This window comes from Phalacrocorax aristotelis, chromosome 7, assembly GCF_949628215.1.
Source record: "Phalacrocorax aristotelis chromosome 7, bGulAri2.1, whole genome shotgun sequence".
In the NCBI taxonomy this organism is placed as follows: Eukaryota; Metazoa; Chordata; class Aves; order Suliformes; family Phalacrocoracidae; genus Phalacrocorax; species Phalacrocorax aristotelis.
The window spans coordinates 9,017,264-9,040,465 of NC_134282.1; the positions used below are offsets into that span (position 1 = coordinate 9,017,264).

At 42.0% G+C, this 23,202-nt stretch overlaps 3 protein-coding genes and 1 long non-coding RNA gene across 8 annotated transcripts in view; 2 read left to right on the plus strand and 2 right to left on the minus strand.

Annotated features, from left to right (window-relative positions):
- TIPARP (TCDD inducible poly(ADP-ribose) polymerase) overlaps positions 1 to 11,266 on the minus strand; it is a 42,369-nt gene extending 31,103 nt beyond the window's left edge. Inside the window, exons 1-3 of one of the 3 annotated variants that reach the window (XM_075098615.1) lie at positions 11,005 to 11,139; positions 10,010 to 10,164; positions 7,886 to 7,963 (exon numbers count right to left, since the gene is read on the minus strand). The gene's annotated coding sequence lies outside the window, so the exon portion shown is untranslated. Of the gene's footprint in view, positions 1 to 7,885; positions 7,964 to 9,136; positions 9,267 to 10,009; positions 10,165 to 11,004 lie in introns of those variants that run through there. The other 2 variants (XM_075098616.1, XM_075098613.1) reach the window with 2 other exon arrangements.
- On the plus strand, positions 11,195 to 15,518 carry SSR3 (signal sequence receptor subunit 3). Its single transcript, XM_075098620.1, has 5 exons — positions 11,195 to 11,494; positions 12,149 to 12,275; positions 12,675 to 12,773; positions 14,140 to 14,271; positions 14,972 to 15,518. Exons 1-5 carry the CDS (start codon positions 11,356 to 11,358, stop codon positions 15,036 to 15,038), a joined length of 564 nt encoding a protein of 187 aa, XP_074954721.1. The 5' UTR covers positions 11,195 to 11,355; the 3' UTR covers positions 15,039 to 15,518.
- A 1,477-nt stretch (positions 15,519 to 16,995) lies between these two features.
- Positions 16,996 to 21,081, plus strand: LOC142059696 (uncharacterized). Its single transcript, XR_012661495.1, has 3 exons — positions 16,996 to 17,085; positions 19,779 to 20,080; positions 20,505 to 21,081. It is a non-coding gene; the product is annotated as an uncharacterized LOC142059696 (long non-coding RNA).
- KCNAB1 (potassium voltage-gated channel subfamily A regulatory beta subunit 1) overlaps positions 18,131 to 23,202 on the minus strand; it is a 75,889-nt gene continuing 70,817 nt past the window's right edge. For all 3 annotated transcript variants that reach the window (XM_075098617.1, XM_075098618.1, XM_075098619.1), the window contains exons 12-14: positions 21,557 to 21,677; positions 20,278 to 20,366; positions 18,131 to 19,631 (exon numbers count right to left, since the gene is read on the minus strand). In XM_075098617.1, the coding sequence (XP_074954718.1) occupies positions 19,542 to 19,631; positions 20,278 to 20,366; positions 21,557 to 21,677 (300 nt within the window). In that variant the 3' untranslated portion in view covers positions 18,131 to 19,541. The remainder of the gene's footprint in view (positions 19,632 to 20,277; positions 20,367 to 21,556; positions 21,678 to 23,202) is intronic.

The following is a 23,202-nucleotide window of genomic DNA, read 5'->3' on the forward strand; positions in this document are numbered from 1 at the left end:
CTTACACGTAATCTAGAACTGGTGTAAATGGAATAAGGTGACTAGTTTATAGCCTTTAAAATAAAAATCTTCCTGCTAGTTAAATGACATATTCACTGTGTGGTGATTTTTTAGTTAAACTTCATATTCTTCTCCTTTACTCTGCTCAAAAGAAAAGTATCAAAACTAGAGTAGTTCCAATTCATCAATAGTAGTAAATGAAACCTTTCGAATCCAGACCCAACTTTTACATTTGCAGCTAGCAATAACAACAAGCAATTCACCTTTTTTTAATATCTTGCACTAGTAATTAAAGGTTTTAAAAGCACACTGTTCTGCTTGTCTTCTAAAACCTAAAAGTTTGGGGAAAACAAAACAGCATTTCTCAGAAAAAAAAAATATTTATATATTACACATACGAATATCACCACACATCTAGTTATTTTGCGACTATCAGATAATCTTATCTCTAAGTGATTTATGGTTCATGTATTTGGACAGGGAACACATGATTCAAAAGCGGGTCTTTTTCCTGGAAAATTTGTAGAGTTAATTTCTGCAGAGGTATCTTACTGTTCTAGGACTGCAGTCTTAGAGGAATGGACCTAGAACTTTGGCCTACACATGCAGCAGAACACTTTAATGCTTTTAGCATATCAGTACAGCAACATTATGCAACTTCAGCTGAAGCATTACTAAGAGTTCCCATCTAACGAAACAAAAAATAATTTTATCACAAAATAGAAACAGAAAAAAATTCTGTCAGTCATACTCAAGTCAGCAGTCTCTCAAGAAGTCATCTTTCTAGATGGAGTTTTCTTCTGCAGCTGTATTATCCAGTGTTGTACCAGTTTGAGAGGAAAATTAATGATGCTTCAAAACTAAGAAAAATAAAACCACCAAAAGCAAAACACCATAACCACCACCCCCCAAACCCCATTCTTAAAATGCATGGAGTAAGCATTTGCAGGGCATCAGGCATGAATTAGGAACAGGTAACACATTTCAGTACACTAAAAAACCCCAGAAGTCTAAATAGCACTTTGTGATTGGAGTCTGAAGACAGCCTTTCATCAGCGTGAATGGGACTTCTGGAAACAGTGCCTCTTGTTCAAAATTAAACTTCCTGACTTGCTCACCCACAAAGTATCATGTAACCATTTGTGTGTCTGTCTCAGACCGGAGAGATGCTCTGCGACATTAAACTGATTAAAGCATCCATCCATTTTTGACGTTGATTTGGATATATGATTTAATACCTAAAGAAAGAGAAAATATGCCCACAATGGGGACACGCTCATTTGGTTTATACAGGATTTTGATGAACTTGTGCACCCTCTTGTGGAAGTCTCTTAAATCAGTATAAGCCATGTAGATTTAGTTAGGCCAAAGCCACCCTTAACTAATGCATCCTTAACTAATGTGACCAATACAAACTGATTCATATAATACCAGGTGACTTTTTGAGATTTTTTGAAGGTTAATTCTAAAACACGGATGATTCTGGAACACATGGATCCTGCCACAAGGTAAGTAGCAATGTGTGGATGGCAATGCTTTGCTTTTACTCCTTTATGCTGACTCCTATTTAAACTAAACAGAATGGGAATGTTCCTTATAAGGCAGTGTTGGCCAACTAAAATTTAAACAGTTCTAAAATTAACAGCTAGTCTATCTAACAGACAGGTAGTTTACTATCTACACGCAATTAATGTCCGTTCTTCAACAAAAAATTCCAACAAATTATAAAGGGACACCTGGAAGGTAACAGAACCATAGTATTTTAATTCTGAAGAAACAGCTAAGAGCTGCTCACTATAGCAAAACTTCATTACAGCTTTAGTTACCCTGTAAAACACTGATTCTACAAAGACCTGCAAGACCCTTGAAAAGTTTAAGGTATGAATGAAGATCTCTGTAGCCATAACCTTGAAAAGGTCAAACCTTACAATATAAAAGGGAAAGGTATTATAAATTTGACTGCCCTTTCTCCCAAGCTCTGCAGAATTCAAACAGCATGGAGGAAAGCAGCAGCACTCACATCTTAAAAATCAAATAAATGAATGGAAGAAATTAACACTACATTCAACAAAACATTTTTCTTCTAAGATGCAGGAGATGAAGAACAAAAATCTGAAGCTCAGGAAATATTGTTAATGTTCAAGTATGGAAACTTAATTGTGCCTCCTGAAAATGGCAATAATAATAGAAATTATTCACAAGCAGATCACATGCATCCAGTGGGCTAGGCATAGTTCCAGATCAGCTGCAGCAACACAGTAAAGTTCTAACCCTGATTAATGATACAAAATCATCTGGAAGAACATGCGATGAGTCCTTCATTTTGCCTAATACATATATAAGCAACCAACTAGAAGAGACGCACACATTGCTTTAGAAATCCTGCGTGTCTTCCTTCAGTACTGCATGGCATGCAGTCTGTCTCAATGTTGACTCCCAAAGCCTCCCTGCTGTGGATACTGTGAGCAGCTGGATGGACACAGTCTGCAGAACACAAATAAAACCACAGCATTAGATAATACCATGCACAAAACAGCAAAATGTTTGCTATATTCAGCAGATGTTCTTTGTCTGAAATAGCCTTAAGTGACTGCAAGTAGGAGAGATGCTCTGTTCTACATTTTAGAACGAGAATATGCATTTAAAAGATGATTTCTTTACGGAAGAATTACTGTTCGGGAGTACACTACAAATGCTTTATTTCTAGAACTCAGCAACCTGTGTGTTGCAGAATTGAGCATTCCAGAAGGGTATAGGATACTGCCTGACTATATTAATTTTGTTCATGAAGATCTTTTTCTTTTACATTTCCTAAGGCTTTTTAAATTAGGGGAAAAAAAAAAAAAAAGGAAGAATTTCCTCTAATACAGGTCCAGGCTGAGTCTAGCCATGACAAGCTAGCTAGAAAACACAAGCTAATTCTGTTTTCTGTGGATGGATTAATCTCCAATCTATACCATTATTGCATGAAATAAATGAAGCTGAATTATTTCTATCCAGAGCTAGCTCAACTCTGCACCATGCTTAAGATCACCACAGGCATGTGTAGTTATACTGCTGCTAAGAGCAGTTCCGTAGAGCTGTGTGACGCAAGTTTCAAACTGTGTTCCTATAACATGGGCTTTACATTAAGCTCAGTAGATCCAACCTGGAGAAGAACTAGACCACTGCAGACACCTGAGTGGCTGCCCATAGTTAGCTTGGCTCCTGTCCTACTCATTAGGCCTAGCTCCACATCAGACTCCCCTGGACCCAACACTGCTGCTGCAGAGGACACCTGCCCATACCTGGACCTTGCTTCCTTGCGACAGATGCCTTGAGAGAGCTGTCTGTCCCAGCTAGGAAGTGATGACCTTCTCAGTGCTCGCACTGCTACACCCAGCCTGACTCTTACAGAATCTTCAGTATTCATATTCATTGGATTTCTTCTGATCTCCAGACTTTTTATTAAATATACCTGAGCTCAACCATTACCTAAAGTTCTAAAGCTGGCTGGTTATGATTCCTATGTACTTCATTCTGTACAGACTGTATAGTGAAATGGGTATTACCATGATGAGTTCAAATGTTTGCGATGTCCAAGGCTAATCTATGTTACACATGATTACAAAAAACCATTCAAAAGATGAAGTAGTCAGAAATACCCCTTTTTTATTCACTTATCCAAACATTCTTCACATGATACTTCAGCTTCTACTTCATCCTTCTTTAGATATTAGCATTTTAGGTGCCATCAGTACACGGATGGCCAGTCCTCTGACTACACATTATAGGCTGAAGTTTCCCTATGGCTAAGATCCAGAAGCTTACTGAACTCAAGGCTGCAGGAATGGGAAACCCCAGAGATAACTTACAAGTGGAAAGCGACACCCAACCACCTTGAGATCCTCCTACACCACTAAAGGATGGAGCAGCAGTGGGTGGGTGGGTGCCAGGGATGACACATTTCAGACTCAGAAATCCCATCTGGCTGACTTCCTCCCACTAACAGGGATTCAGACTGCTGAATTGGACCGGCATAATCCCACTGCAGATCACCTGATACATCCCTAGTGTGGGGACTACATGTGAACTGCTTATCCGCTTGCTGTTAGAGAGACACAAGCTGACAATCCCTCATTAAAATGACTTTTTCTGATTGCCTGCCATCCTTTCTGCCTAAATATATATTCACAGGCAACAACTAAACAGATGGGCGCAACATCTAGCAACAAACCTTGGCCCTACACCAGTGCTTAACCACCTTAAGTCACACCATTAGCTCATTTTGCTATCCTACTGCCTACCAATTGCCTTGCCCTCACACAAACCACAATTTGGTAGGTCTGCTTACATTAAAAGTTCATTTATTCAACTTCCTCGCTCTCTCCTAGTGCAGCCCTTGTGCTGAAGCATTAATAACACAGCATCCAGGCTTACTTTCACCCCATATTTCTCCACCACATCACAAAAGGCCAGTGTGACCTGTAAGAAAGCTCACAGTACCTCCATGATAGGTGGTACACCTATCAAGAGTCCTCCTGAGCAGGTGAAAGTTACAGTTCCTCAGTGGCCTCCACACAAGAAACGGCTTGACCACTGCCCTCAGATCACATCTGGCTGGAAAGGATACATGTGCAGTGTCAGTCAGCGCAAACCTCCACAGGACTCAAAATGGAATTTTGTGTTTGACCAGAATAAAAAGTGAAAGATATGCAAAAGGATGAAATAAACCACCATAATTTTGCATCTCCTGCTTTCAGAAGCTTTTATTTGGATTATCTGCAGGATACACTGCAGATCTCAAAGCAATATGGGAACCAGAGCTTGATGTTTGAGAAACAGATGTCCCAAATATTGAATATTAGGTTGGTTCATTCTTACCTGTAGAGTTTAGTTATTTCCCAAATACTGCATTTGATATTGCTTTTAAAAAGTGTTGTCAATTCCATGCTCTATCTGGGACAAATGCTGAGCAAACCAGCCCCCTGAGAATCTATTTACTGACGTTATTTCATTCATTTGGTCTACACACAGAAGAACCTATCAACCAAAACTTTCAAAATGCTGAAGGAGGAAACTGGAGCAGATGAGACCATATCAAGACACCAAAAATGGGTCACATATGCTACATTGAGTTCCCTTCAGATACAGCAAGTGTCACATAAATCCAGCAAGTTCCAGCTTTTAGAAATTAAAGGTGAGCATAGCAATCCATTATTTCAATGCAATGTCCTCAGAAGGTAAAAGAGAACAGCTCATGAAGCAACAGGACTGGGTAATGTTCTCTACTTTGTTCACCTCAGTGACTGCTGCAATTATCTTCCCTTTTCCTAACAGAGAGAAGGGTAACCCAGACACTCTCCTCCCCTTACAGAGTCACAGATTCATCCCAAATTTGTACCCAGATAAGAAAGCTATCCTCTCAAAACTGTGGCTGGAAACACCACTGTTTCAAGCCAGTGCCATTCCTTACCAATCCCCAGAATGCCCCTCCAGCTGTGCTCTTTTAGGGGCTACATTCTAAACCACATCGAGGAACCAATTTGGCTGAAAAATAAAACAGCCAGATTACGTCTCCAATTTTAAACCTCAGACACCACAAAATGCTTCAAAAAAAGCACAGCATGCAGAGAACTGGAAGGTTTCTCATCCACCTAGTTCACACGAAGACAGCAGAAGCCACTCAGTTTAAGTGTCGTGCATGTTTATTCAAAGAAGGCTTTGCTTTTATATTTCAACAATGCCCTAGCAACTGATCCAAAACTCAGAACACTAATCCCTTACCGCATGATAAATTTCAATACATCCGAGTAAACACAGGGATTTCAGAATATTAGAAGAGTTCAATTTTGAACAAAGAGGGGTTTTTCAATCTTAATTAAAGTGAAGCTTCTGCTCTGCTTTGATTTAATTCTTGGTCATAGTTTAGTCCACTGACTCTGGAACAAATACCACTGCGAAAATTAGTGTGGATTTAGATTTAGATGTGAATGTGAAAACCTAGCGGTTTTCAAAACTATGGAATTTATTTCCCAACTAACAAGTGCTGGGGAAGAGAAGAGGGGATGTAAGAGGAAACACAGAAAGAAATCTGTCCAGATTTCTTCTAGCCAGAATGAGGAGAATACACAATTTGCCCCGAGAATTACAATAGACAGCTGAAAGAGTAAGTCTCAGTCACAGACTTTTTAGGATGTATCTACACTACTAGGAACTGTTCTCAATTTCAGTGAATTACTTAAGTTAAAACAACAGAGTAGACAGATTTTCCACATATGCGAAGTGAAATGGTTCAACTAGAACAATTAAATAAGGGCAAAGGGAAGTGATTACCCCCAGAGTGATTTCACTTGGCAGTGAAATGGCTACCGAAAGCAAATAATAGATACTGTTTCTGTGCTTAACAAAAACCCTTTTAGAGAAGCGAACAAAACCAGATGGTTGGTAAGTAGGCAGCAAAATTAATGGCAGCAAGGTCAGCCAAGTTTATGCTTTAGCTTTGGATGTAGGTTCACAATGTAGTTGCATATGGACAATAGAAAGGTATTTTCATACAAGTGGGATCATTCCTCTGGCTGTGGTATGACTTAAACTAAAATCCATATAGTACTAGCATACAGCTAATGAACTGAAAAAAGATGCAAGAGACTGCACAGATGCTTCAACTTCACAGTGAAACATCAAATCCAGGGTAAACATTGACACAAGGCCGAAGGCACAATATCCTTTTTAGGCTAACTGAAAAAGAGGAAAACATACACACTACCAAGTATAACAGAATATACAACACTGGTACTATTGAAAAAAAAATGTGCAAGCATCTGGAGATAACATCAAAGAAATGAGACTCTCCTTTTCTGAAAGACAGCTGGACTCATTGCTGTCTTACATCCTATAACAAGCTGAAATAAACAATTTTAAAATATCAGGTCTCTCTTAAATGTATCTCTGAAGATTTATTCTGACAAACTAATGTTATAAAAGCAAAGAACAGAGAGGGTGTATCAAAGTCCATGTTGAGAACATTTGTTTTGTTATAGAGATATTAAGGGTGTGTACTGTAATTCCACACAGCACACAATGTTCTGCGTTACTTTTACGAACATGAATTGTACAACACCACAGAGATCAGCTATAATCACTGCTGGGGCGGCATGTATTTTAATCACAAATATTATTTCCTGTGGGACTCAAGAGAGGATTCCTGCCAGTCAGTATTTCTTTTTGAAACAACTGTTACTGTTGCAATGTGATAGTGATCACTATCCCAAAAAAGACACATTTCTGTCTGAAGATTGTTAAGAATTCTTATGTCAAACAAGATGTCAGCTACCGCAGTAACTAACGACAGAGCAATTCACTTAGCCATAAGAAATACTGAAATGTCCTAATATTAACACTAGATGACAGCAAAAATGGTCCTATTTTGGTCTGTTCACACACAGCATATTAATCTCAAGGAAGTTTTTTCCCACAGGTTTTGCAAACTGAAAAGCAGCTTTCAAGAGCCTCTGAACTAGATTAGGACTGTATAAACCATCAGGCTGTAAGAGCTTGACATCTTTTCAGCAGATCTATGCCAAGAATGATGTTCAAGACTGTTGGCTACATAAGCATAGCTACATCATCTCTGGCCTCCACCTTAGGAATGGCCAACTCCTCCCCACCCCACACGCAGTCCAGATATCAGTTCATTCTAGGTATTTCTGCACTGACCTGTTGGAGACACCCTGGAGAAAAGGGGCCGTTATCAGGCCAGGACAACTCCTTATCACTGTACTGCTGTTTGCTGCTGGAACTACAAGGACTCACAGCTCTTCAGTCCTAGGGCACCTATTCCTGGTGCTGTTACGGTGACGGGAAAAGCCACCGCAGCAGCTTTCTGTTTCTGTTCTTGACCCACCTGAGGTTGCTCCCTGTCTGTGCTGTCTTATGGAATTTCCCCTTCTGCACATTAGGGGTTCTTTCAGGATTTCAACACCTAAAGGAAGAGATGGCATAAATTAACCAACTGAGAAAACCCTAGTAATAAGTTATGGACTCATTAGGGTTTTTGGTTTGGATTTTTTTTTGTAAGACAGTCATATTAATGAAAACCATTCTTAGACCTTGGGACTTTAAGATTCATATTAGCACAGAAGATGACAAACAAAACTTTGCTAAAGAGCCGACTTATTTACTGTTAATCTCTTGCCTTGGGATTCTACCTTCCAATATAACACAGGTTTGTGTTGGAGACTATACTTCACACAGACAAGTGACAAATATAAAAGAGACAAAACAAATCCTGCTGGGAGATACCACTGCCCTCATTTAAAATTTTCAGCTTGGTCCAGCTTAGAGATTTAGAGAAAAAGCAAGAGCAGTAAAGATAATCCGTGTCTGTCCAGAATACTTATCACTGCTTCTGTGTTTTAGAAAGAAATTTGGTAAGAAACATACTTTGTAAGTTACAAAGATAACAGTGTTAATATTTCTATTATCAGGAGGCCTTTGCTTTTGGGTCATGGACCCATTGTTCCTCTGATTTTGATGCCTTATGTTCCCAATGGCTTCTGAATGAGGATTCAAACAAGATGCAGTTAACACAATGCAGATTTAAGCACTTAAGCAAAAACTTGAATTGTTTTGACAGAAATCAGTGGCCCAGCTTACTTTTGGGGAAGCAACTATGACATACTTAAAGTGAATATGAAGCTTCAGTGACAGTTTTGTGGTATGTGGTGTTCTGCTAAAAGCTACAGTTTGCCAGTGCCAGGATTTTTAAAAAGCAAATAGCTCATTTGTTTTTTCAAGAAAATCTTTCGTCATTTCACTGCCTCAAAAAATGTCGTACTTCATCTTAATGGAGAGACAGATGGTCACCAGGCAGATTTTGTTCCAAAATGACAGCATCCTTCCCATGTAAACCCAAACCAAGAACAAAAAGTTAGACTTAATTACATTCCACCACAATACACAACACATTTACCCTGATGAGTGGAAGGAAGAAATCTGTGCAAGAACAGAGTCAACGATTACATCTGAATCTTGAAACAAACTTAAACTTCATCCCTCCCATGGTTTCCAACTACTTTAATACAACTCTAACAATGTTCTTTAATCAGAAAATTTTTATGATTGGTAACATTGATCAAATAGTGATGTTACTTACTACATATTTAACTTCAATGTCTTATACAAAGAAACCAAGACTCATCTCCACTCCTGTTGGAGTACCATCCTCAGCACAGATCACAGAATGCCATCTTGTGGGCAAACAGCATTTCCCACCAGTGGAAGCCAGAAACTGCTGAAGCCACTTCAGAACAGGTTAATATAACCCAGGGACACAGGGCATAAGGAAGAGAGACATTAGAAGGAAGAGGCATCCACATGTTTCACGTAACAGATACTCATAAAAAGAAACGAATCAGTGAAAGTCAGGCAATTTTGCAAGCCCAGTGAAATATATGCATGCATCTTTAGATGCGTAAAGATCTTAAGACAACAATCCACTAAAGCATCTCTGATGATCTCAATAATTGCCACAGAGAAAATTATTTAATTAAAAAAGACAAGTTCCGTATTAGTTTGGTTTTTTTTTTCTTTTCCATTTTAAGGCAGCCACAGAAATATTTAGAAATGGAGAAAATACACCTCAAATAATGTTATAATCTGCTTAGGTGTGGGAGCCATCACCAACCGCTCACCAGCATTAAAAGCATCTATGAAGGAAAACACCTAAGTTAATATCTAGGCAGAGGAAAGCCATGCATGCCAGTTAACTGCAGGTACAGAGGGACACGCACCACCTGCTGATTACGAATCCTGTAGGACAGATGTTTCCAAGAATGGAATTCCCCCCCGCCGGTATGTGCCCTGTGGTGTTATTCTTGACCACAGGCAGGTACCACTGCCCACGTGATGAGGAGCACAGGGTGGATGAGGGGAGAAGGCTGGTCTCCAGCCATGGCAGGTGGGGAGCTGCAGGCCTGCCTTCTGCACACAGGCACGGCTGCCACCACTGCGATCGGACAGTACTCACAGGTGTTTGTGCTGGTACTCAGAGCTCCTGCACGTCATCTGATCGGCTGATGCGTCGGCTAACTCAGCTAACTCAGCTCGGGAATCCCTGCTGTAGATGTATTTCCAAGCTGAGAAGAAAGGTCTCTCTCGGAGAGGCGTAACTCCCATTGTTGCCTGTAGATAATGTGACATTAACAATGTCATCCTGTTAGCACACTATGTTCAATACTTTGAGTCACAAAAATCCACTCTCATTTTGGTCTTGGAAATTTATTACAAAGTCAAAGCACTTAAATGTTTTATGAAACTCCATCATAATAAATTATAATTCTTGATGGTATAATTTTAAATTCATTTCCAGCTAGCATATTGTGTGTGCCTCATGTCTTTTCTTGCCTGCGAAGGATATTAGTAACTAGGGGGAAATAGGTGGAAAAATTACTTCAATTAAATTTTAAGAAGATACATACTCTGTTAAATAAAGTTTCCTAAAAAGCATTACAAATATTACGGGAAAAGCGCTGCCCCAGGAGACAAGGAGCGCTGCAGTCACCCCGGTCCATCAGGACATCCCTAAAGCTATACCACAACGGCAAGCCCTCCTCACTTCCAAGCGAGACACTACTGCTAATCCCCCAACTTTCTGCGGGCTCCCACGTTATCACAAACCACAGGCGGACCGTTAAAAGCAAGCCGTGCCGACCACTTTCTATGGCTTCCCAAGCTGGTGTGTGCGGGGGAGAGATTACGGAACACTTCTGAAAATTAAAACTATGAAGAAACGTTCTTTAGAGCATAACTAGGCTTGAATGTATTACAAAAGAACAACGCGCCAACAATTAGAGCAATTCTATGGGAGCTGGAGCTTGGGTTTTTCCCCAGAGAAGGACGAAGGACACACGCCGGTTCCCCGCGGTGCTTCCCGCCTTCCTCAAGCCAACCGTTACAGCTCCAGCCGCCGCGGCGGCGGCCCCGGGGGGAGCCCGTCCTCCGGCGGCCCCGCGGGGTACTCACTTGCCTCAGCCACCGGGGCCCGCTTTCACGCAGCCCGGTCGCCTCCCCTCGCCTCGCCTCGCCTCCCCTCCCCTCCATCGGGCCGGGCCGGGGCACCGGGAGCGGCCCCGCTGCGGGGGGCGGGCGGTCTCGGCGGGGCCGCATCGGGGCGGGCTCGGGGCCGGTGGGGCCGAGACGCGCCGCAGAGGCCACACACAACTGCGGCGGGCAGAGCAGCAACCGCCGTAACGGCCGAAACGCCCTCGTGCCCACGAGGGGCGGCGCCTTCTCGTCCACCGGAAGTGCCGCGGGACGGCCCCGCCCCGGAAGCAGTCGCGGTGTCGCTCAGTGTGGCAGGGCCCGCGTCCCGCCATGGCTCCCAAGGGCGGCCCCGGCGGGCGGCAGCAGTCGGAGGAGGACCTGCTCCTGCAGGACTTCAGCCGCAACCTTTCCGCCAAGTCCTCCGCGCTCTTCTTCGGCAACGCCTTCATCGTCTCCGCCATCCCCATCTGTGAGCAGCGGGGGGCCCGGGGAGGGGTGGCAGGCCCTGAGGGGAGAGGGGCGGCTAGCCCTGAGGGGGCGGCAGGCCCTGGGAGTGGGGCAGGTCCTGAGTGGGAGGCAGGCCCTGAGGGGGCCATGGGGCTCCCCGCAGCCCGCCTCAGGCTCCTGGCCCACTGCCGGGTGTCTCCGGGCTGCTGGGGCTCGCCTTGCCCCGGCCCCGGCCAGTTTTGAGCCCACCCTAGGCGGGATTATCTTGGCTGTTTCCGCGCTGTGTTAGATCGAGCCTCGAAGCCGGCACCGCTTGGAAGAACGGGCGGGGTGGTTGTTCTGTGGTTAGTAAAGATGGACGAGCTACTGGTCGAGCACTGACGTGTCAGCATCAGCGCGGCGTGAAGCTGGCAGGCTGTCTGCGCGGGGCTGCTTCTCAGCCGAGGTTGACGTGGGTCTCGTAAGGCCCCTTTCAACCAAAAAGCAAATCAGATTTCTCTGTTCAAAAGTATTTTTTAAATGCAGTTCGCACACCTCCAAGTGATTTTGCAGGAACTGCCGTTGGTCTGGCACAGCTAGTGCCGAATTACAGAGCTAGTAAGCTGCATAGGACTCCTGTGGAGACGTTTTTCTTGGAGAGGAAACCACTCAAAATGATTTTTTTTTTTCTTTTAAGGGCTTTACTGGAGGATTTGGCATATGGATCTTGTTCAGTCTGCGGTCCTGTATAGCGTAATGACGCTCATCAGTACCTATCTAGTCGCTTTTGCCTATAAGAACGTCAAGTTTGTTCTCAAACACAAGTAAGTTTGATGGCTATTTGAAGTAGAATTTATTATTAAATAATTTAACAAAACCAGCATTTATGACACTTTTTATGAGTAAGAATCTCTGAAATGTTACTCCAAAAACTGTTTTACACAGAAGTACCTACTAATTGGTTTCTGTCATCTCTCTTGTAATGATGGAATAGACTAGCCTTGTCAGCTAAGTGTACAACGAAAACTACCTTCATTCACAGTGGGTATTGCCACAGACTATATCTGACTAATACTTTTAGTATTTTCATTGTTACTTGTGTGTTAAACTTGGCAAAACTGTTCAGTGTCTTGGCGAGGTATTATTCTTTGCTGTAAATACAACTTCCTATAACCCCGTGGTTTTTTATTTTAATTTTTCAACTTAAATGGTGTTTCTTACAGAGTAGCACAGAAAAGAGAAGATGCTGTTTCCAAAGAAGTTACTCGCAAGCTGTCTGAGGCAGACAATAGGAAGATGTCTCGTAAGGAGAAGGATGAAAGGTAATCTTTGTTCTCTTCTTACTCTCCGCTGTTGTAATACTGCCTGGTATCTTTAAGTCTCTAGGTAGGATATTAAGGACTGTTGCTTGGCCATTGTTTTTTTTCCTGTATTCTGGTAAGGAGAAGCTGTGCTGTCAGCTCTTTGTTCATTTATAAAGGCTTTTTGAGGCAAGTTATTAATGAAAGGTCTCAAACACTGAAACCTTTATCAGTAAGGTCCCATAAGGCAACCTCTCCTCATTGATCTGCAAAGCAAAACAACTTATTTTACAGGCCTTCTAATAATGCTCTGAAGAGTAAGCATCACAGATGTCTTCAGAAATAAGAAAAGCTCCTTTTCTTAATGACAGGCTAGTGCAGTGTGTTTTGCATAGTGATGGAATTACAGAATCACAGAACGGCAGAGGTTGGAAGGGACCTCTGGAGATCACCTCATCCAACCCACCTGCCTGAGCAGGCACGCCCAGAGCAGGGGGCACAGGACCATGTCCAGACAGAGTTTGAATGTCTCCAGGGAAGGGACTCCACAGCCTCTCTGGGCAGCCTGTGCCCCTGCTTTGGCACCCGCACAGTAAAGAACTTTTTCCTCATATTTGGGTGGAAATTCCCATGTTACAGTTTGTGCCCATTGCCACTCGTCCTGTCATTGGGCACCACTGAAAAGAGTCCGGCTCCATCCTCTTGACACCCACCCTTTAGATATTTATGAGCATTGATAAGATCCCCCCTCAGCCTTCTCCAGGGTGAACAAACCCAGGTGTCTCAGCCTTTTGTCCTAAGAGGACATGCAAATTCCTTCAGAATAGCATTTCCACATAACTGCTGGACTGCACTGCTAATGACTGGTTGTACTTGTTGCCCCTCATGGCTGTAACTGGCATGTGTCAGTATGCAGATTTCCAACTGAATAGCTCATACTAATATCCAGGCTGTGCCTGATGAGTCTATCAGGAAGCAGTTCTTAGTAGAGTAGATGCCCATTATGTACTAGATGGAAGGACATGAACCATCAGCTCCTTGGAGCAAAAAGCCATATCTTCCCTTCTAATTGCCAGGCATGCTGGCAGCATCTAACAGATACAAACTTACAAAAAGTCTTACTTATAAAGGGCTAGGTTTGATGTGCCTGGTAGGAAAGCAAGCATAAGTCATGTAAGTGTACAAGTGCACAGTATATGCAGGAGTTTGTCTTTAATGAGTTGACTGGTAGCTCTTCCTGCACTCTGTCTTTTAGAAGCTGGCTGTAACAAGAGCAGCAGTATGTGGTTTACTACACCTCTGGGTGTCAATCGCTTCGTAATGGTGGGTGTGCCAGGATATGCACTGATTTAAATATGCCTGAAATAACGTCTCTACTTGTTCCTAGGATTCTGTGGAAGAAAAATGAAGTTGCAGATTATGAAGCAACAACCTTTTCCATCTTCTACAATAACACTCTCTTTCTTGTGTTGGTCATCATTGCTTCATTTTTTGTGCTGAAGAACTTCAACCCCACTGTGTATCCTTTATTACCACACTTGAAACAACCAGAGTCCTACTCCTATTTGTTGTCATTAGTAGCTGTATTTGTCATGTGGGTGGTGAGATTACTCCGTTGATACATGCAGTTCATTGTAGGACCTCAATTTAACTGTAACATAGAGATTACAAAAAAAACCCACCATCCCAATCATGCAAAAGTTTAATGTCTGACTTAAGATGTTTTAACGATATCACTTGAGTAACATACAGAAATTCTTATGGCTTTGCCATTTCAGCTGTAACTGTGGAATGAGGAGGCAGCTCGTGTTCTTATGGAAACACTGCGTCAGTGTTAGTTGCCAGATGCTCTTACGTTACAGGATTGTTTAGTTTCAGTAACTTCACAAGAACGATTTTTTGTTACTTAGGTAAATAACTACTGCCAATCGGGGCTGCATATGTTAATGAAAGATCTGTGGTATTTGACAGTATTTGTAACTACTTTTAAGAGAACAGGCCGAACTTTATGGGTGTCTTAATTTTGAAGTTAAGTATGTTTCAACGTCCTGCTAACAGCCCTGATTGTAAGCTGTATTTCAGGTTACGATGTTGCAATTTTAAAACTCCTACAGAGAAAGACCGTTTCAGTCCTGGTTTTTCATAAAACTTTTACTAAATGCTCTGTACAAAAGAAGTGGTATCTTTACAAGTATATGTCCTTAACCTTTTCCCTGCAGAAACTATATTCTTTCTATAAGTGCTTCATCTGGACTGATTGCTCTGCTATCTACAGGATCCAAGTAGACAAAAAGACCCTACAGCAATTGATTTCTGTCAGAGGGTTCAACTGCCATATGAAAGTTTAAGGGTGGGATAAGAATACATTTTTTATAGCGTGGCTGCTTGAGGGTATGGGGGGGGGGGGGGTTTGAATCCAAAATAATTGAATTATATTTACTTTTGGTATCTTTACATGGTATTATTAAATAACTGAATTAATCAATATTTTTACTTAGCAATGAAAGGAAATGGTGTGTGAGCAGTTACCAAACCTGACCTTTCTGAAGCACTGCATAGGTGTGATGGTACTACAGACAAGTACAGCATAAGGGACTGGTACACGGCAGCACAAACGGTTGTACTTAAAACCTGTAACAGAATTCACCTCCAAGTTTGGTGACTGGTGTAAGAGCCAAGCTCACTGATCATGAAAAGTGACAATCCACCATTTATCATTGTAACTTGAAAAGTTTTAATAAAAAGGAGCCTTTTTTTGTCATTTAATTCCTTGTTTTTCCATTCTTAATTAAAAAAAAAAGGGGGGGGTATTTTCATGGGCAAGCAGTGTGTGTAGGTTTGTCAACTCTTTCTGCTTCCAGAAGAGGGGAGTCTTCTACCGGTCAGCATATGTAGTGTTTTCATTGGAAATACTCCTCATTTTTAAGTAACTTTGAGTCAGGACAAAAATCTAAACTAAGTCTCCTAGAAAAATACTTTTGAAGTGGTTTGAATCTAATTTTTTGTGTTTATCTCTAAAGTCATAAATACAAAAAAAAAAAAAAAAAAACAAAACACCAACAACAAACCCAACCTGCCAGTCCTGGCACAGCGTAATGAAAATGCTCTAGCTGGCTTTTTATAGTGGTTTTATAAGGCAATCCTTTTGCTTTTTTCATTCTAAGTGAAGCAGCTGTTACGTTAAATGCTGAACTCTTCTACTATTAATGGAATTGTACTGTAGGAGTTACAGGTTTTGCCGTTACAGATGTGGAAACCTAAATAGGGAAGAAAGAGAAAGCTTACAATCAGATTTAAAATAAAAATTAGTTTGCTAATCTTTACTTCAGTAAGATTCATATTTATTTAAAATATATTAAAATGAAGGTTCTGAGGTGCAGGAGGCAACGTATCTAGCTTGCCTTCGAGTATGCTGAGTTTGTAGTGTCTATTTCTGACAGAGGCAACTAGGACAGTCGCACAAAACTATTACCTAATCACCCAGTGCCTGCTATTACAGTACTTCTCTCTTCAGCATCCTTTGGGATTGGGGTTGGGTGAGGCTCTTCAATCTCAACTCTCCACTGCATAATTTACCTTTACTTTGCTTCCCAGTAAAGGTCATACTATTCATGTGCTGACACCATGAAAATTCCAGTGGCTTTGGTGCGCTGTGGCGCTGCCATTGAAATTACTTTTCTGGTCAGTCATTTAACACTCTCCAAATTAACTCGATTGTTCTCCCTCAAAATATGTGGATTTTTCTGTATCACACCTGCCTGCTTATTTGCCACTGAAAGGAGCCTTTCCATATTGCTTGCATAATTTTACTTCCCTTGGCCTATCACGTACTGTAAAGGATATAATTTGAATGTATTTTAGTCTAAGTATTTAGCACACGTAAAACAAATTTCTAACAAACATCGCTTAATGGTCAGAATCAAACATGAGCCCAAGTTGGCAGCTCTGTAAGCAACAGGACTTGAGTGTTGATGCTTTGCTGGTCACCGGTGATTCGCTCGGCTCCTACCAAAAGTACGTAGTACTTAAATTCAGACACATGAACAGGCAACGCTAATATACGCATTTTACTTGTCAGCGTTGGCAGGGATAGGACTGACCTAGCGGGCGTTTCAGAAAGCAGCAGGCGTATTTTCCAGGAAGTCTGCCATCTAGGGAACAGTGCTTTCTTCTGCTATTACTGTCAGTTCGCTGAGTCTTTTATTAACAGCTTTTCATCTTACCTTAGGTTTTTTTTGGTATTGACAGTTGCTGAGGCCTGGAGCATAGTGTGTGTCAGAATTTTTCTGGAGAGAGAGAACTTTGCAGCACTGACAGCCTGAAACAAAAGCAGGTGGGTGGGTTGGTTGGGTTGTTTTCTACAGAAAAGCTCAATTTGTGTTTTTTACAGCAAAGCTGCTTTTCTACAGAAAGCCTACTCTTTTCTGTGGACTTCTTCAAAGAAAAATGCTGGGGGGTTTTGTTGGGGTGGGGGGTGGGTGGGTTGTTTCTTATTTTTATTTGCTTTTGAGGTTGGGTGGTTGTTTTTTCCCTTGCAATCCCCACTACAGGCTCAGCCAGTTTCTTCAGTATAATGCTGAAGGTTAGCCTCAAGCTGGGCTACTGCTTGGCATCCCATAGCCCTCAGAGATTAGGCAAGCCGACTCCTAAGCTTTTGCTCTAAGTAAGGGACAATGCCATCGCCTTTTCAATTAATAAAAAGGATTGGGAATTAATATCTTTTTAATATGTTGTTGGATTCCAATGTATCTGAGAAGGGGAAGAGAGAACATTAAATTGTACCTTCAGAAGTAAGAAAAGGTACTAATTTGCTACTGGGAAAATAACTGTACTGTTAAAATAATAAAGCTGTTAACTGTGTAGTGGTCAAAGCCCTTGTGCTGCCCACGAAGCAGGTTTTAAAATATGTAAATAGTTAATTTTCATAGCTAATACTGCAAAGTTAGGTGATGTGGCCAGAGCAGTGGAAGTAATATCAGGGAGGTAAGAAGTGCTCCAGTGGCGGTCTCCACCTCGGTGAGCTGTGACTGACCAGTGTCGTTTTGGAGAGGCTGGTGACTGAACTGCAGTGAAATTTCAGTGAACTGTCAGGAGGATGTTCACGTGGTTTTTTCAGGCCCAAATGTTATATAGGACTGATGTCTGCCTTAGGAGACTGACTTCCAGAAGTACCTTCTCCGAGATGCGCAGCCAGACCAGACCTTCGCTCCCTGGCTGTTGCCACTCCTCTGGCCCAGGGTCATTGTCCCTTGCCTGACCTGGGTACAGCTGAAGACCAGTGTTTCCCTGTGGAACGATACATACCCACTTTCAACGTAAACCATTGCTGTTTCAAAATCAGTCTCACTATTAGTAACAGGGTCTCTAAGTATAAAATCAGATGCACAAAATGCTTTTATTGTGTCCAAGCAGAAGTCAAAGTCAGACTGCATTTCTGGATATACAGCAGCTAAGTTCATTTACACATACCATAGCTCATTGGATTAAATACAGGAGAAGACAACTCAAGTATTGGTATCTGTTCACGTGGCCCACTGAACGCTGCACGCGCTCTGCAGATATCCTGGAGTTAAGGGGACTAGAATACAAGGGTCCTACAAATACTGTACATAGCTGTACCCCCTAGGAAGTATGTGCCTGAAGTACGTGATTTGATATGAGTGAGAAATATTTACTGAAATCATAGGTGCGTTTTACAAAGCAAACTCATGATAAAAGATGACGTGGTTCTTGAGATGGGCAAAGTAATATATAAGTGCTTACTATCGACTCCCGTAGAGGGAGGAAATGCTCACAAAAAAAAAAAAAACCAAAACCAAACCTACTTGTTTAAAATACTATGCATTTACTTATGCCCGATTCCAGAACAAGTTAAAGCAAGTGTGACCTTCCACCGGAGTACGTACCTGATTTTTGCTGGTATTTTTTCAGCAGCTATGTATTATATATAAGTATCTAGATCCTTAAAAGCTCATGAATATTGAAATTTGCACTAGCTATGTCTACAAGCAGGCAGAAGTAGAGGCGGGTTTCTATAGATGCAGAACCCAATATTTTTTCATGGATTTCTTGGTTTAAGGTTTATGTAGAATTAGAATTTTGCAAACAGCCATTGTTTTTATTAACCTGACATGCGTGTTTGGGTTTTCTAACTGTGCTCTTCTGGCTTGTACTCAGAAATACTTCCCAGGAGCACTCCACCCCTGAAATAATTGTATAGTTAGGAGCTGAGCTATCTAATTTCTAACTAATTCTCTGTCTTACATCCTTTATTCAACTACAAACGAAATCTAAAGCATATATTCAGCATAAAAAAGAAAATGGAAAATTTGAGCTTGCCCCTTCTATCTGTTACCCTGAAGAAACTTTATAGTTGAGATTTCCCAAATGTGGTTTTATTAAAACCTTAAGTTGTATCTGGCTTTTCTTCATTGAAAAAATAGATCTGTACATCCTTCTTTAATTACCAAGTACCTGAAGGTTATAAATTATTTTTTGCTTTACAAGTGTTTTTCACAGCACAAGCATGAGGTGCTAAGAGTAAAGTAAAAATGAACTCAGTTGAAGGTAAGAAAATACAAGATTATTCTTGGTTAGAAGAGAGATAAACTGTGCTTTTAAATTTCACTGCAGATTAGTAGCAACAGCACACATCTCGAAGGATCCAGTGACAGTAGACACCGAGCAGCAAGCTGCTGAATGATTCTCATGACCAGATATTAACTTGGGGCTGTACTTCTGTACAGAGCACTTTTTAAACCATGCAGTCCAGATAATTCATGCATTGCATTATGATCTGTAGTCCTTCTTGCTGTAGGGCTTATTTCCCAGGATATTATCTATTTCGTTTACAATATGGGATGTCATCTTTGGAAGGACCTAGGGGTAGAAGAAAACTGATGTTTAATCAAGCTTCCATTAATGGTTTTCCCAAATTTAAATCTAGATTTTTATCAAATAATGATTCCTCTGTTTTTTTGTGTGACGGGTATTTAAACTTTCATCCAATACCTTTCTCCCTTAAAGGAAAAACTACCAGGGTATCTTTACCCTATGAGAGAATCACAAAAGCACTCCTAAACTTTATGTGCACAATATTATTTGGCTGCAGTGGAGAGCGAGCTGGTGGCAAGAACATCGGAAGAAGCTCTTATTGTGAAAAGCAACAGAATAATTAAGGTGGGCGCAAGTGACATGTGCCTTGTGGAAGACTTGGTGCAGACTATATCACACGTCCTGGAATCGGGTCACTTGCTTTTTCAGATACATTAAACCTGCCAATGCCACCTTCTTGTTGCTAGATACGGCTGTAACCACCACAAAGGAGGGTAAGTCATGGTGATGTTTGCCTAATTAATGTGCATAACTAGAACTGGAAGATGCGTGAAACAAAATACAAAGTATTAAAACTGTATTCAGAGAAGGAGGGCGCTAGTCTCAAGGAATGCTGGTGTTACCCCCAAAGGCAGCTGGGCAGTAGCTAGCCCCCCACTTCTGTTGAGGTGCCACCACCACCTGCACTTGCCTGTATGGCTCCGAGGTTCTCTATCAGCTGCTCTGGGTTGGAAGATCCTAGAAGAACAGAGCTCACCCCCTCATTTCTCAGGCACCATGCTGGAAATAAAGTCACAAGATAGTCAGGAACATAGGCTTTGTGATGCAACATTACTCCAGATCCTAATGTTTGTCAGAGCTTCCATCTCTATTTGAAAAATAACATTATTTTTCTCAACCTTCCCTTTACTCCTGTAGCACTACCAGGAAGAAGATGCAAGAGTCATATTGGAAACCATAGAAGAGATCTTCCAGCATCCCACCTGGCCCTGGTCCCTGTCTTAATTATGGGGTTTGGTTTGTCCTTGTCACGAATCACAAGGATTCACCTCTTGGCTGTTTAAGCCAGGGATCATTTCTCTAACAGACGTCCTGTTATTCAGCCTTTGCTCTTGGCAGTGCAAAGGTATTTATTTAAAAAACAAAACAAAAAACAAAAACAAAAACAAAACAAAACAAAAAAACCCCACCACAAAACCACAACCCTCTCTTTAAAAAGTACCATTTTCCTGTGTCCATCAGCCCAGCACGCCAAACAACTAGTGGCTTCTACCCAGGGAGGGACCGTTCAGAGAAACAGGCAGGTCGGGGTTGGACCTGCGTGGATCGCTCAAGATACGCTAGCCCTCTCGTCGATCAAAGCCTGGTGATGATGCTGGAAACAATCTTATTTTAAGTAACTTTTAACTTTACTGCTCAAAAAAATAATGTTATTTTGTGTGAGGCTAACAGACCAGGGGTAACCTCAAAAGCAATACATGGCATTTTAATATCCTGCAGTGTGTTTTCTTTTGTTCTTTTATTGAATTTGCAATGCATTAGCCTTCTCCTAAAGAGGTGTTGCGTTGCCCACCTTCAGCCTTTCCATGTTTCTGGCATTTGTTCCATAACCTCTGACAGCAAATAATCATTTTAGTGTTTTAAATAATAAATAGATCTATAGATACAGGCAAAGACAAACCCATCCTCTGTCCTATTTGAAATACGACACATCTTTTTCTGTGTTACCATTTACCTGACCATCAGTGATACTTAAGCAAATGGTGGGAGCACTAACAGAGTACCTGTAGCTTTAGGGGTTTGTGCCAGGTTTCACCTGCACTCATCTCTCATCAATCCACAAAGCACAAACGTTCTGTCTGCCCCTCAGTGTTGCGCTTTGCACTACAAGGATGTGAGCTAGGCGATGCATTTGTGACAACAGCAAAGGACAAAAGTGCGGTGACATTCGTCCCTGTCCCATCACCTACCGACGGCCAGCTGAGGCAGCGTGCACCCGAGGCGCTCGGCGATGGGCGACAGGTCTTTCAGCTTCACCTGCTGCTTTCTGCCTTCCTCGCTTATGATTTTCTCTTTCAGCCACTGGTAGCACTGGAGATGAATTACATTGCAATAAACCGTTAGCTTTTATCTTCCGCAATGGAAAGTTTAAGGCAATTATTAACAGCTCTTAAAAAGCCATATCCAACCCAGGAGGTGATTGAGGCTGAATAATACAATGCTTTGCTACCTGAAGCAATTACGACAGGACCAGGGTGTCTCCTGTGAGAGTCTACATCTGTATCTCTCTGGCTTTATGCCACTGATGGACTCAGTCTAGAACCTGGAACCTCATCAGTTTTATTTTTGAACCACTGGATCCCATCGCAGAGTGGGAAAAAAGTGAAATATTAGCCAACTTGAGAAGATTTTGACATCCCACCCCCCAAAAAAACATTTAGAACATCTGATCCTGTTCAGGCTTTCTTATTACTGTTGAAGATTAGAAAATTAATCGAAGCTGGGATTTCAGTTCTCCCCACTCCAGACATGAAAATTGATTCTGCTTCACTGCTGTCAATTTAATTTGGATCCCTCTCTGCCATGCTACCTTCTTAGCTAGCTTTTAGCAAATGTTAATAATGTATTTTATTTTGGAAGAAAATCCCAAATGCAATGAAATACCACATTTGAAAACGCTGCCCTTTGTAAGCAAGTCAGTGTAGACTGCGTCTTTCCTTTAAAAAGCACCAGGCTGAGCAAAAACCAGCACAGGGACGTACGTCACTCTGCTGGCACTTGTCAGGCGGAGTTGGCTTTTGCCCATCATCTGATACAGAGCCTCAAATACCATTTTGGTTGGTTTTTTTTTCCCAAATCTGTTACATTTTAATGCTCTCCCATTTTTCAAACCGTTAAATAATATGCCTGCCACAGGCACAATATGGGAGGAGACCCCATGACACCCAATAAAATCAGGATAATCGAGGGAGAAACCAAGCACTGTTGTGACACCACAATTCTAAACCTGTTAGAGAGGGATGCTGCCCTGCCCAGCAAAGGGCAGGACCACCGAGGACCCACAGGTTTCACAGGGTGCTGGGGGTCTGCCCTGCCTGGGTGGTCCCTGGAGGGATGCTGCAGGGCCAGGCTCCCCAGCCATGCACTCACTGCCTGGTAGGCTGGTGTCCAGGGAATGGTGGGGAGAAAAACAACATCCAAGTCATTTTACCTGCTGCGCGTGGTTAAGAGGTTTTGAAGTCGCAGCAAGTATTGATTAACATCAGCTGGGAGCATCAAGCACAACAGAAACCCTGGGCTTGTGCCTTCTTGTTGATGATGTCAGGACAATGTAAGGGTGGTGAGAGTGTGCTTCTGCAGAGCCCCCCACAGAGCCTGGCTCCGGTCATGTGCTGCCCCACAGCACGCTCACAGCCATCAGCTCACTGCGGTGGGGAACCTGAAGCATCTTTATAACCCAGATTCTCCTGCACTTCGGAGTGTGGTTGCCAGAGAAACCAAGCTGATCTATCAATACAGCAGCACACAAGCCAGCCTTCTCATGAGGAATCTGTTTTCCCTTTGTTATTTTCCTGCCCTCACAAAAATAGCAGGTCTACTTTTCTCAAACATGCAA

Excerpts from the sequence above, each read along its gene's own strand:
- SSR3 (XM_075098620.1), top strand. The coding sequence starts at position 11,356 with ATGGCTCCCAAGGGCGGCCCCGGCGGGCGGCAGCAGTCGGAGGAGGAC. Across the intron at positions 12,276-12,674 it reads AAGTTTGTTCTCAAACACAA|AGTAGCACAGAAAAGAGAAG; the intron begins GTAAGTTTGATG and ends TGTTTCTTACAG. Across the intron at positions 12,774-14,139 it reads CGTAAGGAGAAGGATGAAAG|GATTCTGTGGAAGAAAAATG; the intron begins GTAATCTTTGTT and ends ACTTGTTCCTAG.